We start from the raw sequence: 18340 nt of genomic DNA, 5'->3' as shown, positions 1-18340 counted from the left end.
GACGTGCGGTCACTTTCTACAGAGAGAAAGTTGAAGCCGAATTCCCACTTTTCGAGTTTTGCTTTATTTTGTAAACAACTTTTTTTACGTTAAAAGTTTGGGAAGTGTGCTGTTTGTGTTAGCGCAAGTATGACAATTTGATAAGTAAATACATTAGTTGTGAAATAGTGTGCAAAGTGACTGTAACAAGATAGTTATGGAGAATGTTATTCATATAATCATTCATTCATAATAGTTATCAGTTTATTGAACTTTGATATAATTATGAATGAACGAAATATTTATGTATAGAAAATGTAACCATCATAATTATAATATATATTATAATTATTATTATTGCACACAAAATTAAGTAGTAAATTAAGTAGTGCAGTTACAATACAATACTGTAGTTTTATCTTTTCCAGACAACCTTTTAATGTATTTTTATTTGAAATGATGTATGAACTCAATGTCCTTAACATCATAAAAAAAACTTAATAAGTATTAACCAACAAAAGTAGCGAAATTATACAGGGTGTTGCAAAATTGGTATACTAAGCCGAAACCTACATGTGCAGCATGTTATATCTAAGCCCGAAACTGAAATCAGAATTTGGAAATTCGCGAAAAGAACATTATTTTTTCCACAGTAAAAAAGTCACGTGACCAACAAAGTTTCTATGGAAAATGAAATTTTTTTTTCGCGAATTTTCAAATTCTGATTTCAGTTTCGGGCTTAGATATAACATGCTGCACATGTAGGTTTCGGCTTAGTATACCCTTTTTGCAACACCTGTAGATGCTAGTTGTGGTTACTAGCCTATAAATTTATGTGACTAGACTAAAGCTAAACTAAGGAAACGGCTATGAAGTGAACGAATGTCCTAGATTTTTTGGTATTTTTTTTTTTATTTTTTTATTTATTAATTTAAGGACCACATAAAAGATAGTTACATTAACACATTTGATAACATTTGAGTGAAATACAGGACATATGCACTTCTAAATAAAAATGTAGCCACAGCATGTGTAACATTAAAGAGCGTTACCTAACTAAAAATAATAACTTAAATATAAAATAAGTATACAGATCACAAAATATTTTGAATACATTAAAAGTAATGTGTGTGAGCAATTGTCACATGGGCATGAGAACTATATGAGATATGAGTTAGTTTTTTTTTTTTTTAATATAAATTATATAGATTATATAGATTATTTATCATGAGCACAGTTGGATAATTTTGAGTAGGTGGATAGTAGTGTGGTAAATGTCGATGCTATGTTTTAAAGTATTATATAAAGCCATAATTCGGTTAATGGGGGCATGGTCTCCAACGTTTGTTCTACATATGGGCAGTGTAAACGGAGCATCTCTTATAACTCTAGCTGAGTCTTTGGGGACATTTAGAGATATCCTCTGTAATAGTTCGGGACAATCAATGATACCGTGCATCAGCTTGAAAACGAAAATTAGGTCTGCGCGAACACGCCCTGGTAAAAAATACAAATAAAAAAAAAAGTTGCAGAAACTAACTAACTAACTAAGTATATACAAATTTTACAATAATCACAAGTAACAAATTTAACTCCATACAAAAGAATTCAACGCGCTGCCAAACTACAAGTTCTGGCACCTCCGGCTAAAAATACGCTACTATGAAACAATATTGAAATGACAATTACTTAATTTAATTTCAATGATCTGAATACGTAATTTGTCTGAGCTAAATATTTTATTCCAAGTTTAAAGCTATTGAGGCCTTGCAAAAAAGTAAGACAGTGCATCAATGCTCCCGGTATACTATAGGAGCAGCATCACGTATCCCATCAACCCTGGCAGGCAAGTACTAATATGACTGACTACTTAATGCTTTCTTCACCGTTACAAACGCTAATAAGAAAACTGTCTCTCTACGCCTGACCCTTAAATTATTCAAACAGGGTTGAAGTACCTACACTCACGAGCGATGAAAATCTTTGAGTGATATTATAATAATAAAGAACATCAATGGCAGGTGGAACTGTTTCATTACACGTGAGTACATTATTCGTTTGTGAAAAAAGTATATTTACTTTGAGTTTTTTCAAATGTATTTTTTTTTAATCCTCTCGCTAATTTCCTAGCCATACGCCGGCAGTCCATTGAACTGTATGGGTGTTAGTGGAGCACCGGCAGTCGCCCGCCACGCTCCGGCACCTTCGCTTGTATGGGGAACTGCATGAATGGGTCTCATCTAGATACATTATGGTTTATGTAGTATATAGATTTTAATGTACTTGCATGGGCATAGTGTTGTGTTCGCCTCATTATGTAATCAATGGCTTTGTGATATAGTCGGTATATTATACAATTACTAATTAGTGTAAAGCATGTATGTATTTTTTAATGTGGGTATAGTTTCAATTTTAATTAAAATTTAATAGATTATAGTATGATACAAGCTTGTAAAGTATAGAGCTTGTAATAATTATACGTTAACCCCCAAATTCATTAACCGTATTTTAAGTTTAGAAAATGTTAACAAAAACTTCGAAACACACAATTTTCGATTCTTTATACTTCAGTCCATCGTCAATTTTGAAACAATTTTAAAGTGTTAAAGAGCTCTATGAATTTAAAGTTTCTCAGCATTATCATCCAATAGGACACCACTAGGGGTAAAGGTAGAGAGTCTTTTATACGCAAGGCCTGTCTTCAGTGTAAAAATATTAAATTAGACAAGAAATTAAAACTATTTAAGCCAAAGAAACTGCAAAAAGGTAATCTTCATAACATACATATGGTCGGAATACATTCTTAAAATTTAATGTTAATAATGTTTAATATCGAGATATATGTGATCCATTGCAGAACTGTGCTATGTAATCAATGTATCGTTTTTCTAACAATGTATCACTGTAATAGTTTATATTGTGAATGAATAGAGCACATCATTCATAACAGTAAAGTCATCTCGAAGGCGTTCACTATTACATATTTTTACGTAGGTGTGTAGACATTAAATTTATAGTATGGTTCACTTCATATTATTGTTTCATATCGAAAAAAACTTCAGGCACTTTTATTTTCCCAATTCAGTTATTTATTGTAATATGTCTAACTGGCACCTTGCCGGTTTCAATGGCTAGATTAGAAATAAAACACCTAAAGCTTTTGATTTAATATTTAAACAAAGTAAAAGCCTCTTGAAAGCTGAGACTTGGGTGACGATATCAGACTTTCTCCATTACCTAGATAGGTCTTTAGTAAATATTTAAGTTTTCTCATACATAGAACACATATCTCATTAGATTGGTAGCCAGCTTTCATCTAATCAACTTAATAAGGAGAAAACACTTAAATGAACTTTTACTGAAATTGTGTTCGTGCTGACTAAGCTACGTCTATTTACTGTTTAAAATGTGGCTATCAGATAATTTAATAAACTGAGGATGGAATTTTATTAGTGAGCTTTCCATCAGCAGATCATTGAATCATTGTATTCTTCACTGATATAATTATATCAACCCTATTTATACAGGACATACATCGGACCAACAATATAATTTATACCTAGCATATCATTAGCTTAAACTGGGCTCTGGCTATTTTATTGTACTGTAATGTTTTTGAACAATAAACTATTTTTCATTTTTTCATTTTTCATTTTTTCAAACTGGTTGTGTAATATTGAGTCATCATATTTCGTAGTAGAAATTGAATCGATAAGCTTACTTTCACTAAATACGAGTCCACCAAGAGCAATTATTTTGAGAGCAAACAAATCTCTTAATCCCCAGAACCCTCGGCTCGTTTACTCACTTTCTCGTTGCACCACCGCGGGCTCATCGGTGCATGTCATTGCCCACAGCAAGCGAGTGTTATGGTTTATTTAAATTTCACCTTCTATTGTGGGTGCGGTGAAACGAACAGACGAGAGAGAGCATCGGAGCCGGCGCCGCCGCCTCTCCCGCCGGCGCTCAGACCGCTGTCGTCCTTGCACCACGCCGGCGCTTGCACACTACATCACAAATTCAAAATTCGAACCGTGTGTGAACCAATCGTCATCGTCATCGGCCCAACATGTCGGCCAATCGGTTTCTATTGGCGCTTTCCCTGCTCGCTGCGATGATCGCGACCTGCCGCGCCGCCACCGTTTTGGGTGAGTACCTGTTTGAATAGTTAATTGCTATTTTTGATAGATAAGGTGCCGATAATGAGGTCCCATTAGCCGCGGTCAAGACGTGACGGTAATAACTGCTGAGGGAAAAGTGTCAAGTGCAACCGTTGGCTACGGAGAAAGTTTTCCGACCGATTTTGCATGAACTTTGTAAATATACTTTGTGAAGTAGTAAACAAATATTAATTACACTCCATACCATAAATACCAAGTTTTAGTACTATAGGAACTAAAATTATAGTTTTATCCTGAGGATATACCTAAGGGCATTATAATTATAAAATAAAAATAAATTAAGTTAATGTCAAAGGCAAACTTTATGTTATAGCATTATCTACGATGTACCTGTTCTGGAGAAAGTTCCCCATATTGTTATTGTATTTATAGATAGGCCAATTATATCATAAAATTAAAGTTATCCGTCTCTTTTAATTAGAATTATGTTTCATATTTATTTGCGTATAAGAAACTTATTACCTAGGTATTTAGTACCTAATACCACGAACAACGCATATACCACAAACATAACAAAAGCTCAACAACATAACAGCTATAACAATTTGCATAACATCGGACAAAGAGCATAGAACCAAAACGTTACTAGAGCAACGTAGTGAAAGTAAAACCGCAGGGAAAGTACATTACATCATACAGACAGACCTATTGCCAAAAAAACCTAACGAACTGCGTGCTTGTCCAATGTTAACCCAGTATTCCTAGCAACAACTTGGACTCTTAATCACTCTTAACGCTTCTAGCGTAAGAGCTACATTTGCACTTATTTATTCAGGCGTTCCTCTTCAAAATACTTCCTCAGTTTGAAGCGGTTAACAGTAATGCTTGGCGCCCACTGATCCATGTAGTCATTGGCTATTAACCAGACATGATATAGGTGTAACTACCAAATTTAATCAATCAATCAAATTGGATTATAAACTTAATTTATGAAGAATATTGTACGCATAGGTATATTTTTGAGATTTAACTTACTTTTTTTCTTCTATTATTATAATTCTAACTCAAACACTTATAAAAGAATAAATAAGTCAACACAGTTTGAATTTTATTTTTATCATTGAAATTCCCGTTGCTAGGTCAACGTACTCTTTACGTATAGAGTATACGCGTATAGGCAAGTACTGACCAACTTCCACAAAAAACAGAAACTGGGTTGACTGGAAAAAGTTACTTTGAGCGATAAAGCTGCATGTTTTTTTGTTCTCTCAACAGTCTATAAATTGTACTGTGTGTTCGTTTATTTCAAAATGTATTTTATAATATTGCATCTTAAACAATTCACTGATATATCTAATTAAGTATTTAAATCTTATTTAACAGTGGGTGATAAAACTACGAACAAACCTAAAAAAATGGGATGAAAACGTTTGCATAATAGTGAACTTAGAGCTTAAATCATGTATGAAGAGCACCACAGGAAAGAATAATTTTCCCTGACTCGATCGATATCTTTCGAAACCCGATCGGTACATACTTGTGGAGCAACTTTCTCGTGTCGACGGCTTTTACTATCCGGATCGCGCCTTGACTTTGTACATGTGCCCTTACAGCTATGGGTATCGATATGATTCGATATGATGTACCTTTATAGTATCACTAAAATACTGAATATGTTCAAAATCTAACAGGGTCTGATTGTTGATTTGATTTGATCATGATTTTAAAATATTCTATGTCCAACCTTTTTTAGACAAATCTAAAATATATATTTACATACAACATTAAACCCATACTTCTCTTCCCAGAACTGCTTGAGAAATTCGACGTGGACAAGATTCTCTCTCCTGAAGACCGACAGGAGCAGAACAACCGGAACTGCCTGTGCAAGGGACCGGCGTGTGTGTGCTGCGTGGACTTCAACATGACCTTCGTGGACCTCGGAGGACCAGGTATGGACCATCAGGAGCATAGTAGGAATGTCTTCAGAACGTCTCTACTACATGGGCTTATCCAGAACTACGCTACTACACTGTCATAAAGTGTGCTATACTTTGCAGTGACAAATTTGTCCAATAGACCGATGTGTTAATATTTTAACTAGACACTAAACTTTTTTTCACATGTTATTATAATTCGGCGTGCATAAAATAAACAATTTGTCTAAAGTTAGGCCACATTTTATCATCAATTCATTAAATAATGTTCGTCGCACCCTGATGCTAAATTAACTGGCGAATCCTTTTACCACGGTGACAAAACCTCGTATAGCTCTACCGACATATTTGCCACCAACACGCAATGAAGAATAATTGAATTGAAGAACGAAAAGCTACTTTTGCATGATTGTAAAGAATAATTAATTGTTTTCAGGTTGTGTCCACATGAAGTATCTGTCTCCGGACGATGGATTTTCAGTAAACGTCTCATACGGGAAGAACTTGCTACATAGTTCCAAAATTCAAGGTAATTTTTACTAAGCTTTTTTTTCTATTATCAATACGATTATCAAATGCATATCGAGAATAACTTTTGTGTTTAAAAGTGTATACTGTATGTTGTAAGTGTGTGTGGATTTTTATCAGTTAACGTCACGTACAAAATTGGATACTTACATAGACCTGCCGACGGAAAATCCACGAATAAAACCCTGTCCCCTTCTAGGAGCGAACCCGGCCCCGATCTGCCTGGACATGTTCGGCAAGTTCGCCCAACTGTGCGCCAAGTTCAGTGACCTCGCACCCACCTCCGACGGGCTCCGGGGCTGTCTCGAGCTGGAGCCGCGGCTGCTGGGGGAGACGCAGCTGGACTTCCCTATCGGCTGCTTCAAGTCTACCGCTGAGGGCATGGAGATGGAAGACCCGCCCGCGGAGACTGAAGAGTGAGTGTTTTTAAAACTGAAGTGGTTTGGTCAGATAAGATGGAATGGAAGTCTCCAGGTGTTGATCATCATTAGTAAGCGTTTGAAAGACCAACAGTCGGAATTTTTCTAGGGTCCCGTTGAACCAACAACCAACCACATAGTATCAAGTCCTCTTTCATTTAAATAAGTACCTATAGCTTTATTACATTAAAAAATATTTTTCTTCCCTTTTTTAATCCATACTTTCTTATTACAGAACGACTGAAGAAGGCCCAGAGGAAGAGACTGAGGGTGGAATTGACGCCGAGAACTTGCTGCAAGGGATCTACCAGACTGCGGAGCAGGGAGTGGCCTTCCTGAGCAGCCTCCTCGACCTCCCTAACAAACTGAACGGCAAGCCAGCAGCAGCCAACGCCACCACCGCAGCCCCCGAACCCAGCCAAGGGGAAGCCGCCAGGAGACTCCCAAAAAATCTCAAACATCCTAACCTATTGTGATATAACTAAGCAATCCTACTTATTTAATTAATGTAGTACAAACAAGCATTTGTGTTAATTGTACGGCTTGCCAGCTTTAGCAATTAGTTTTAAGTTCAAATGAAACTATTTAGTTTTAAGTATTATTTATTCCTTACGCACTGCTGTACGCTTAGGTTAAGGTACAAGAATTTGATTTGTAATAAAATTTTACACAATTATCGTGGATGTTCTTAGCTTCGGGAGAATGGGGGGCTGGGGTTGGTTTCCACTAGGTATACTCCGCGGGATCTGAAAATATGGTTATTAACAATTAAGTAACTACTTATTTATATTAATAGGTAGGTATGTTAAAATCAGCGTTTGATATACCTTCACGTACCATCAACCCCATACAGATGTTTTGAAACTTGAGAGGACTATCGCATGGGATAACTGTGTTTAGTCTTATTACAACCAGATATCTCAGATAATAATTATTGCATCGAATTTACCTACAATCAAAATAACTGTTGCACTCACCCAACTTTAGACTTCAAGCCTCCCATGTTCAGTCTACCAGGCAGGATATTGCAGGACTCCAGCATAGCAGCCAAGTAGTTCACACAAAGCTTTCCCCTAAACCCTCCCGAGGTGATCGACTCAGCAAAGTAGAAGATAGCTCGGGCATGGTCACAGGCGTGGCTGTTGCATCCCGGCATGGACTCGCCGCCATTGACGTAGAAGTCAACATGGGCGTAGTCGGAGACGTAGCCGTTGACGCCGGCGTTGGTGTGGATGGCCTCCGTGTACATGGCGTCGTCGGCCTGGAAGCGGTCGTTCAGGTTGATCCAGCCGATCAGAGCTGCGTCCAAAGCTGGGGAAGGAGATGATAAGTTTTATAGATATGGCTACTAATAATGGTATAACTAGATAGAATGACTACTTATAGAAAAACACTGTTGCTCCATTTTTTTTCTACGCGCTAGCAGTCTTAAATGTCGGACTGCTGGACGTGAGTCTATTGTAACATTTTACTCTTATCTAGATTAGTTTCCAAAATGATTCAGCTCCAAATGGGATTCCAAATAACTTTTCAGTCGTTATCATTCATAAGTACTAAACAATTTTACAAAAAGGCCTGGCTGGTGATACTGATACTGACCAGTAATATACGCGACATCGCCGCGAACATTCCTGCCAACAATCCCAGCCTGATGCGCTCCCAGCCCATGACCAACAATATGGAACTGCACGGGGACACTTCCAGAGGCACTAATCAGCCAGTTGAGGAAGTCGGCGACGGCCACGCCCGAGGTGAGCGTGTTGGCGAGCGCCGTGTTGTAGTTGATGCTGCCGGCGCCCGCGCTCCAGTCCACGCAGAGAACGTTCACGTCCTCCGCCTCGAGGAATGCTGGGGGTAATTTATAAAAGATTTTTAAAAATCTTTATTCGGTGTCCAGCACCACAATCTAATTGGGTGGTTAGGTCTTGTGTGGTAACTGTTAGGGAATCAGCCAGTAGCGGGGGAAAGCTGTAAAGCTTTGGATTGTTTGACGCCTGACCGCGCGGTTGCTAAAAAATCGCGCACGTGAAACGAGTTGCTGATGGTAGGTATATGATTTTAAAATCGGGCAAACTGTTTGGTAATTTTCAGATGTAGGTAAATAATATAATATATAATAATAAAAAATGGCATAAAAGGCGCGGAAATATCTTAAATGGATGCTGATAACGGCACGGCAGTGTAGATACACTTCGGTTCATACTTCATACAGATTTCTTTTAAGGAGTAACATAAGGCATGTGTACTGAACTGGTTGGAATCGGTAGCCCTTCACATAAGTGCATACGAACTAAAGTCCCACAACTTAATTTTGTAATCCTAAAGACTCATATAATTACATGGCACAATGACAGTGTTGAAGTCGGACACGATGCTGTCCCTCCACCCGTGCAGCAGCACGATGGTCCTCCGGGAGCTCTTGTAGTTGCTGGACTGCAGCGTGGCCACGTTGTTGATGAGCAGCGGCTGGCTTACTGTGGGGTTCTCCCTGTGGAAGTTGAAGTTTGGTTTTAAGATTTGAACACAGTAGGACCGGTTGCATGAGGATAGAAGGATTAGGGGGTCACTCTGATAATCGACAATCGAACAAACAAAAAAAAACGTGCAATCGGCACGCTATTATACGACGAGATACAGTCGTAGTTAGCGCAGCGCTCCAAAACTTCAGAAAAGCATATCTACAGAGCTATAGCCACGTCTCTATCTCGTTGTATTAAGCGTGCCGATGAGTGATAATTCTCGTTCGTTCGTTGGTCGAGTTAGAGACCATCCAGGACTAAGTTACATAAGGCTCAGAGTATTTTCATACAATACAAAAGTTTTTATAATTATGTAATTAACTTAACCCAAGTTTATGTATTTGTATACTCTAAACGTAATGTGGGTAGGTAGGTACATAAATAATGATAACATTGATTCATAACTGACGCAGTTAATTACTTACGTATATAATCTCTTAGATTAGATTGTATTTGCTAAGTGCACGTTTCGATAATTACTTAAATGTTTTTTTGTAAACAAGATACAATCGTAATCAGTGAAAATGATAATAATAACATGGATATTTACTTAGGGAGAAGTAAGAAAACATCTTAGACAAGTCTTATCCGATCCAAATTTCTGTTCTTTTATTAAACTTCCGCCACAGTAATCGGTTTGATGCTTCGGTGAAGTAAAGTAGAGTTGGGTAAAGTTGTACGAAATAAGACGAAGTGCTCTTCATAATTATTCTCGTATTCGCCTAACCTCGATCAACTTCGCGAGTAGTCTGGTGGATGCTTAAAGATCACAGCATACTACGTTTATGTGTGCTTTACCTTTAGGTTAATTATTTTTTCTGTTTTACCTGCTATAGAATACATATGTCAGACGTCACCGTGACTGGCTTCAACATAAAGAGTGCACCACAAGAACCTATTATATGGATTTATCCTACAGTGAACCTTCTACGCTTTCCATTCATGATGCTCGTACCGGATAATCACTCACGAGCAATGAAAACGTTCTACTGACATAATATTATTATGGAAAATTCAATAGCAGTTTGAACTTTTTCATTTCTCGTGAGTATACAAGGTGTTGCAAAAAGGCCGAAACCTACTTGTGCAGCATGTTATATCTAAGCCCAAAACTGAAATCAGAATTTGAAAATTCGCGTAAAATAATTTTTATTTTCCATAGAAACTTTGTTGGTCACGTGACTTTTACTATGGAAAATAAAAATCGCGAATTTCCGAATTCTGATTTCAGTTTCGGGCTTAGATACAAATTTTGCAACACCCTGTATAATATCATTGGAACCGGATAATAATCTGTTTGCTGCGGAAAATGTGAAGTAAAACACGCTTACAGGTGTTAAAAAAAATATTTGTAAACGATACGAACGATAAACGAAATGAAATGAAATGAAATGAAATATTTGTGGATAACGTAAGTTTTCTGACGATTTACTTCATTTCGGATTCGGTCATATAAGGTAAGCTTCCAATTTTGGCATCGTACGCAACGAATCCAATCCAATCAATATTCTTTGTACAGTAATTCACATTTCATCGGGATTGTCGACGCCGTTTCTCCCTACATTTATGAAAATCCATTTGGATGGTAATAACAATACCGACAGGTGGACGCTTAGAGAAACCTCAAGCATAGCACATTTAGAAGACGTATGCAATAACAAACCTGGTGAACAGATGGTAGATGTTCTGCAGTTCAGGGGTGTAGCGGGCCGACTCCGCCATGTTGTCCAGCGTGACCCAGGTGTCCACCAGGTGGTTTTCACCTGTAGCGTCCTTCTCATATTGGAACCTGGGACCGGACTCCAACTTCCTCAGGACTGGGCTGCCTGGGGTGGGAGATAATTGATTAATAGAGGTAGTCAAGGCAAAGTGTTTTAAATAAACACTCTTAAGCAGGTATTTTAAAACGATGGCGAATTAAACGAATTCACCAACAACGTTAAATAAACGCATCGCATGACATTGCATTTTTTAAAATATTATCTGTATGTAATAAAAAAAGTCATATTTTTATGAAAAAACCAAAGTTATGAGACGCATGTTGTGAAAAGTGACACATTTTACAGATTAGATGGGAAGGACTTAATGCTTAACGCGTTCTACCGTAAACCAACACAGATGGCGCAGTAAAATCTGCTATTTAGGAGAATATAATAAATAAAGAATCTAGAATTGCAATAATTAAGCTAACTAAGATACATAATACGTATGTCCATGATACCCACGAAAATACCGTGCAAAAAATACTACAAACCAGTGGCAAGCCCGACGACGCAGGCTACAGCGAAGATTGTCACTCTCATCATGATTACACCAAAACTGCACCCTGAGGTTCAACGCTACGTGTTATATCGCGGCTCGCAAGAATGCGATTCATCAATTACGATTAACGATTACTTATTATCAGATAACTTCTTCATTTGGCCAGATTATATCAGCTTTTAAGCACAAAAAGGAATTTTATCAGTTCTTCTCGTTTTGTTTGTAGTAAAGGTTTATATTAAGTAATCAATCTTCAGTATCAAAATGAATTATTGTGATACTGAAGATTTGACTTCACTTTTAATATTGTAGTAGGTAAATTTAAATCCTGTAGTTCGTTTGTTCTGTTTTGGTGCAAATAGAGTAATTTTAATTAATAATAATTTAGTTCTGTTTTTTTGCAGACTTTAACGACTTTGCAATTACCGATAATGCTCTAATTTTGTGAGCAATTTTATCAAAAATCTAAAAGCTTTAAAAAATACTTTAATTGTAATTTTTTATTTGCCTACATGCTTTAAAAAAAATCTGCCTATCTTTTCTTCTGTCTCGAGCTCGCTAACGCCTGGCTGACAGAAGAAAAAAAGTCTTTTCGTTCATAATGTCGGACGTAGGTACGTGGCACGTCGGTAAAGTACAGTAAACTTTTTTATTATTTGGTTACAATTCTTCCGCCTTTTATTCCCCACAGCCTTTTATAATTTGTGAAATGGTTCTATCTCCATGTACTTACCTAGTAGACTGATATTTTATCTTTAATTATTTCTAAGTTTATAAATTTTGCTTCAGTGATAAACTTAGTTCTTATTCTAAACACTTTATAAGTATTCAACATAAAGTTTTGAAATTTTTATATTTTTTACTGTGGATGTGCTACTCTACTCTTTAGCTATGCGCTTGTTGTTGTTTTGCGCCGAGCAAAACAATTATTTCTTATTAATTGTGGAATGATCAGGTGAAAGTGTTGTAAAAGTAATAAATAAGTAAACTGTGGTAACAAGTGAGTTTAATATTGGTGCACCCTCCCTAGCGGATTTGTTTACCCAAAATTGTGGGACCAGGCGGTGGAAATGAAAACCAAAACTATTTAAACACTGAATCTCGTTTATTTTAGTTAAAACGTCTTTTAATACAATTTATATTTGAGCACAACTACATTTTTGCTTATCCTCCAACGTAGTGTTCTTTTCTCTATGTATCCTCCATTCATCGAGTCCAACTTCCTTTCATAGACAATCGATGCTTTCTTTCTTTCTTCACACACTCTGTTCATCCAAATAATAATAAATGATAATGTTCCATTCCTACAACTCCTAGAGACCAAGAAAGTTTCTATATAGAGAAGCAACTTTTTTTCGCGAACATTCCACAAAAGTTGTAGAAAGATAAGTTGTGTTTTAGAATTACCCTCTTTCGGCTTGTTTACATCCTGTAGCTTATCAAATCTTGATAGGCTCAATCGTTATCACTACACCTGTACAGTATTGTTTGTGACAACCCCATGATACCAGAGCTTTCCATCTTCTACCATAATACCACAATACCATCAGCAAGTCAATGTACTGAATGTACCAATGACTATACCCAATCGAACGAATCTATGGAACCTATAATTGTTGAACGAATCCCTTGTTATGTTATCTAGCAGAGTATAATGAAAGTGGGGCTTATAGACTTTGATTTGAAGTAAGTATTTTTTCCACTTCAATTTCTTTCCGCGACCTCAGTCTTAAAGGACCCATTGGTTAAGATATTAAAATGAGAGATATTCAAAAACCTAAGTTTAGTAAATCAGTGAATACGGTGAGTTATGCGTTGCGGTACTAATCCGAATGTCCGGTCGCCATTTCCTGATCAATTTTATCTTTTAAAGATAATTTTAATGAACCTTTGATAATTGCTTAAATATAGATTGTTTTTGGAGCCTTCATAGTGATGTGAAAATTTAATAAATTTAGGGATACGAAAAAATATCTACCATCCGTATTTTAAACCCGTTTCATATTAAGTTAATATTAAGACTGCCTGACTCTTACATGGTTTTGTAGGCATCCCATCATCAATTTCCTCAGCCGTGATGCAATGATATCTAGAAAAAAAGACGCAATTTTGATAAATATGATTGATTAATTAGTACATACGATACGATATTGCATTTTTTTACAAATTTATATGTTCGTATTTGTTTTATGTTTTATTGGCTTATTGCCGTCTGAGGTAGAATTTTAGGTTCCGGTCGATATGCTAAAAAAATATACGCTAAACTTACAGGTGTACTCGCCTCATACTGAGCTACTTCTATATTTGTATTAAACTGGAAATTGCGACTAAAAACAGATGTTCCATACTTTTCACATTCGAATACCTAATTGTATCCACTTTACTATGAAAATCATAGAGTAGGTACATCACTAACTTATATCTCAGTCATTTATATATCTTGATTTTTTATCATTATCGGATCTGTATTTTTCAATTAATATCTTTTGATAATGGTATAAGTATGATTGGTATAAATTAAAAATCGATAGTGTTTCATGCTAAGTGTTAAATTGACAATGCGCGCGGTCTCCAAGTGCATCGTGCTCCTGTGTGCTGCGGTTGCAGGTGAGCACTAAAGTCTGTTTTTTAATCTCAGATACTAAATTGACAGATTTTGAACGGTTCAGTTCATCAACAGTCAATTGTCCCGCGATTAAGTGACGTATCAGCGGCAGCGACTGTTAATGAACCGTTCAGTATCTGTCACTTTAGTATCTGAGATTAAAAAACTAGGTGATCTTAGCAAATAAATAGGTAATTCATTATGTGAATAAACCTCATCATACAAAAACGTTACGTATAATTACGTAATACACAGTCATTGGGTAAACGAAGAAAACTTTACGAGTGGTATACGTAAGTACCTAAATAACCTAAAGTCCATTATCGACGACGATAAATATCACTATATCGCGGTTAGAGACAAATACGGCGCTGTGATTGGGGTTGAGGACCATAGCATTAGGATAATCCTTATTAATTGATTCTAAATCTGTGTCAATTTTCACTTTCCAGCTACATCGGGATTCAACCTCGGCCCACAAGATGTAGTCTTGCATCTTTTCAACAGGTAATACTGGAAAACTAGTTATATACATGTAGAAGAGACACTAAGGGTCAATTCAGACGTACCACAACCACACCACAGCCACAACCACACCACAACCACGCCGTGTGGTCGGGCGTATATTTTGTATTGAAAATGAATAATCCAATTCACATGTGCCACATTTTGCCGTTGTCATCGACCACCTGTGTAATACGACCACATCGTAACCACATCGCGTCGGCAACGCCGCCACGCGGCGGCGGCACCGCGGCCACCTCCTATCCCTATTAAATGCATACGACCACGTGGTTACCACATCGCAACGACAGCGACAACACAACCACATCGACATTTTGTCGCTGCCACAACGCAACTGCAAAAAGCCGCTGTCACACTATTCACACGTAACCACATTATGTCGCTGCGACGTGGTGTGGTTGTGGTACGTTTGAATTGACGCTAAATACAATCCAATAAGATTTATTTGATTGTGAAGGTATTAAATTAGATTTTAACAAAGTGAAACTGAAAAAACATACAGGAGAATTATAGTTATATTTACAAAAATATAACTATAATTCTACAATTCTACAATTCTATAATTCTACAAGTACAAAAATACTCAGAGTCGATTTTTTACAAATACTTCTTTGATATCGTTAAATTTGATCATTGTTGTATCTACAATCTTATTACCATCCATACTTAGACAAAGGTCTGAAAAAACCTTCCAGCCAGTATATATTCATAAAGCGATAAGACCGCTTTTTTGTGTGACATAAAATTGATAATTATTCAATGGTTTACAAACAAAGAATACTCTACATATTTATCTATCTATACCTTCCAGGGCCAACGTGGGCACCCAGAGTCAGCCGTTCTTCCCGACCATGGCCTCCATCCTGGACACGGACTTCGACCCGGCCGCGCGCACCGTCATCACCATCCACGATGCCAAGGACGGAGTCGCCGGGAACTTCAACGCTTTTGTCGTCAACGGTACGTTTAGGCCTAGTTTCACCATACTCCGTTAGATCATTTACACCCCTGTTACACACTTGTTATAATACAAGGGATTACTTGTTGACTTTTGACACATCTGTCAAGAATTCAAGATGGAAATTTTATTTTAGATGACTTTTACTATGTAGCAGGTGTGTTAATGATCTCACGAACTACGGTAAAAGTAGGCCTTTATTTTTTTATTTTTTCCTATAGTGTTGGTAGGTAAGTTGCCTCTTAATAGTCCACTGTCGATAGCAAATCCCGATAGTTCGACAGTCTATCGATAGTTGAATTACCGGAAGTGTCGTTATAAATGGGGTATCGATCCTATCGATCTATAGATTGGGGACATCCTGATGGGGTCGAACAATCGATTGTTTTTTCAATCGATTGTTCACTAGTGCCTGTGTCAAACACACTAGAGCTAGGCTTGGATTTGAGCTGAGGCTGTATTGAAAGGATTGATATATTAGCGTCAGTCGCTCACTGCCTAGCTAATATTCTCATACAGAGTTTTGCAACAATGGTATAGTAAGCCGAAAGTTACTCGGGAACTCAGGAATACTATCATTCTAACTATATATAACTTTGTTCTACAACTTTTACACTGTTTCGTTTAGCGAAGTTATAATTTATTTCTTATAAATGTTTCAGCTGAACTAGCGGTGGCGGACGTGAACGTGGTGGCCATCGACTGGAGCCGCGGCGCTGCCTCCTACACAGAAGGTATTTATTTGAAAGACGAGCTTCAGCGTGATAACGCTCTTATATTGTAAGTCTGTCAATAAGGGGACCTATCCATCAAAGTGCTGAGTTGCATTGCTATGGATGCATTTGATATCCACCAATCAAATTGCTCCACATTTTGACAAATTGCATGATTGAGCATTATATTCAATCAGCATTATGAATTCCCCAGGAGTCGCATACGCCACGCAAGTGGGTGAGGTGGTGGCTTCCTTCATCAACCTGCTGGAGAGCAACTTGGGCTACGGGGCGGAGAACATCCGCATTGTCGGCTTCGGCCTCGGCGGACACATCGCCGGCATCGCCGCCAGGCAGGCCAGGGCTACCATCCCGCACATCATTGGTAAGCTTCCTTTATACTACACAAAAAGTTCCAGTTACCAGCACTAAATTACTCTTAAACGGAAATGACTACATTTGTTAATGTAGTTAATATCAGCGCATCAGATTATTACCAACATTTTGATCAAATTTTTTGTTATTAAATGCCTAGAAAAATTGGGTTGATTTGGCTTTAAATACATTTTATAAGTGGAACTATATACTATATAGTGGGATAATACAGGCAGCTTGCTCCACTGGGTCTTCTACCCATCCCTGTCTTTATTTTTCTGGGTCTGACCCTACGCCGGCGGTTGTAATACTTTGAATTTTTAAAAGTTTAGGCTATAGTTTTAATTATATCTAGTTAAATAATTGGGTAAAGTGAGAAAGGGTAGTAGAGGCATCGTACTTAAATATTGAATGCATGGAAACCTGAATGGAAGAAATATGACAAGAAAGTACTTTTAAAACCTTTGTCAATTTCCTTAGATCCCCCTCTAGCTCCCAAATCTAGCAGACCTCACTACCTTACAACCAGTAATTCAATCCCTCTTTCAACCACAATCATGCTAATCAAAATTCTTAACAACCTCCAGCTCTGGACCCCTCCCTGGTCGGCTGGACCCACCACCCCAACAAGCTGAGCGCCGACGCAGCAGGCGTGGTGGAGGTCCTCCACACCACCGCCGGGATCCTCGGCTACGACCAGCCGCTCGGAGACCTGGACTTTTACCCCAGCGGAGGCTCCTTCCAGGTCCCCTGCGCGTCTGACAGCAACTGCTCCCATCTCTATGCTTACATCTTCTATGATGAGTCGTTGAGGAGCGAGATCGCTGGAGGCGCCAAGTTTGTGGGAACTAAGTGTGCGTCCTATGAGGAAGCCATTGAGTTCATGTGCACTGGGGAGAAGGACGCCGTGTTTGGTGGCAGCGAGGTCAAGACAGAGTAAGTTGCCTTATTTGTGGAATATCTTAAGCAGGCTCTTTTTATAGGAACGCGACACCTTAATTTAACACGAAAAAAAGATCGCTTCATAATAAAATTCATCTTGCCTCCCGATAGATAGATATTTATTGCACTCAAACACACAAATTACAAAATGTAATCCACAATTGGCGGCCATATTACTAAGAGTAATTTCTTCCAGACTAATAAAGATAATCAGTTTTCATATATCATTTATGCAAAAAAAACTGTACTTAATTCGAAGTTTACGTTATTTCTCTCTGAGGTTCGATTATTTAACTTATTTGTTTGACTAAATTATTACTTTCTCTTTTAGGGCATCCGGTATCTACATCTTCAGCACCAACAGCCAGGCTCCCTTCGCCAGGGGATAAGGCTGCGGTATACGTGCAACAGTCAATGTTTTATATTTCATCAATTAAATCTAAAACCTAACTATCTT

The 18340-nt window shown here is 37.6% G+C and overlaps 3 protein-coding genes across 3 annotated transcripts; 2 read left to right on the top strand and 1 right to left on the bottom strand.

The window, feature by feature from the left end:
- Window positions 1–3831: 3831 nt before the first annotated feature.
- Window positions 3832–7660, top strand: LOC105389769. The gene is made up of 5 exons (XM_038112982.2): window positions 3832–4127; window positions 5909–6052; window positions 6474–6566; window positions 6765–6981; window positions 7220–7660. The coding sequence occupies exons 1-5, from the start codon at window positions 4049–4051 to the stop codon at window positions 7458–7460; spliced, it is 774 nt and encodes a 257-aa protein (XP_037968910.2). The 5' UTR covers window positions 3832–4048; the 3' UTR covers window positions 7461–7660.
- Window positions 7574–11914, bottom strand: LOC105389754 (pancreatic triacylglycerol lipase). The gene is made up of 6 exons (XM_038112981.2): window positions 11758–11914; window positions 11167–11329; window positions 9324–9472; window positions 8584–8832; window positions 7962–8295; window positions 7574–7730 (listed from the first exon to the last, which is right to left on the bottom strand). Exons 1-6 carry the CDS (start codon window positions 11807–11809, stop codon window positions 7673–7675), a joined length of 1005 nt encoding a protein of 334 aa, XP_037968909.2. The 5' UTR covers window positions 11810–11914; the 3' UTR covers window positions 7574–7672.
- A 2352-nt stretch (window positions 11915–14266) lies between these two features.
- On the top strand, window positions 14267–18338 carry LOC105397639 (lipoprotein lipase). Its single transcript, XM_038112925.2, has 7 exons — window positions 14267–14372; window positions 14823–14877; window positions 15707–15855; window positions 16516–16587; window positions 16781–16951; window positions 17529–17877; window positions 18215–18338. The coding sequence occupies exons 1-7, from the start codon at window positions 14303–14305 to the stop codon at window positions 18270–18272; spliced, it is 924 nt and encodes a 307-aa protein (XP_037968853.2). The 5' UTR covers window positions 14267–14302; the 3' UTR covers window positions 18273–18338.
- The last annotated feature ends 2 nt before the right edge of the window (window positions 18339–18340 follow it).

This window comes from Plutella xylostella, chromosome 5 (genome assembly GCF_932276165.1).
Source record: "Plutella xylostella chromosome 5, ilPluXylo3.1, whole genome shotgun sequence".
In the NCBI taxonomy this organism is placed as follows: Eukaryota; Metazoa; Arthropoda; class Insecta; order Lepidoptera; family Plutellidae; genus Plutella; species Plutella xylostella.
The sequence above is the reverse complement of the archived record's forward strand: the minus strand, read 5'-3'. Positions and strand labels throughout refer to the sequence as shown.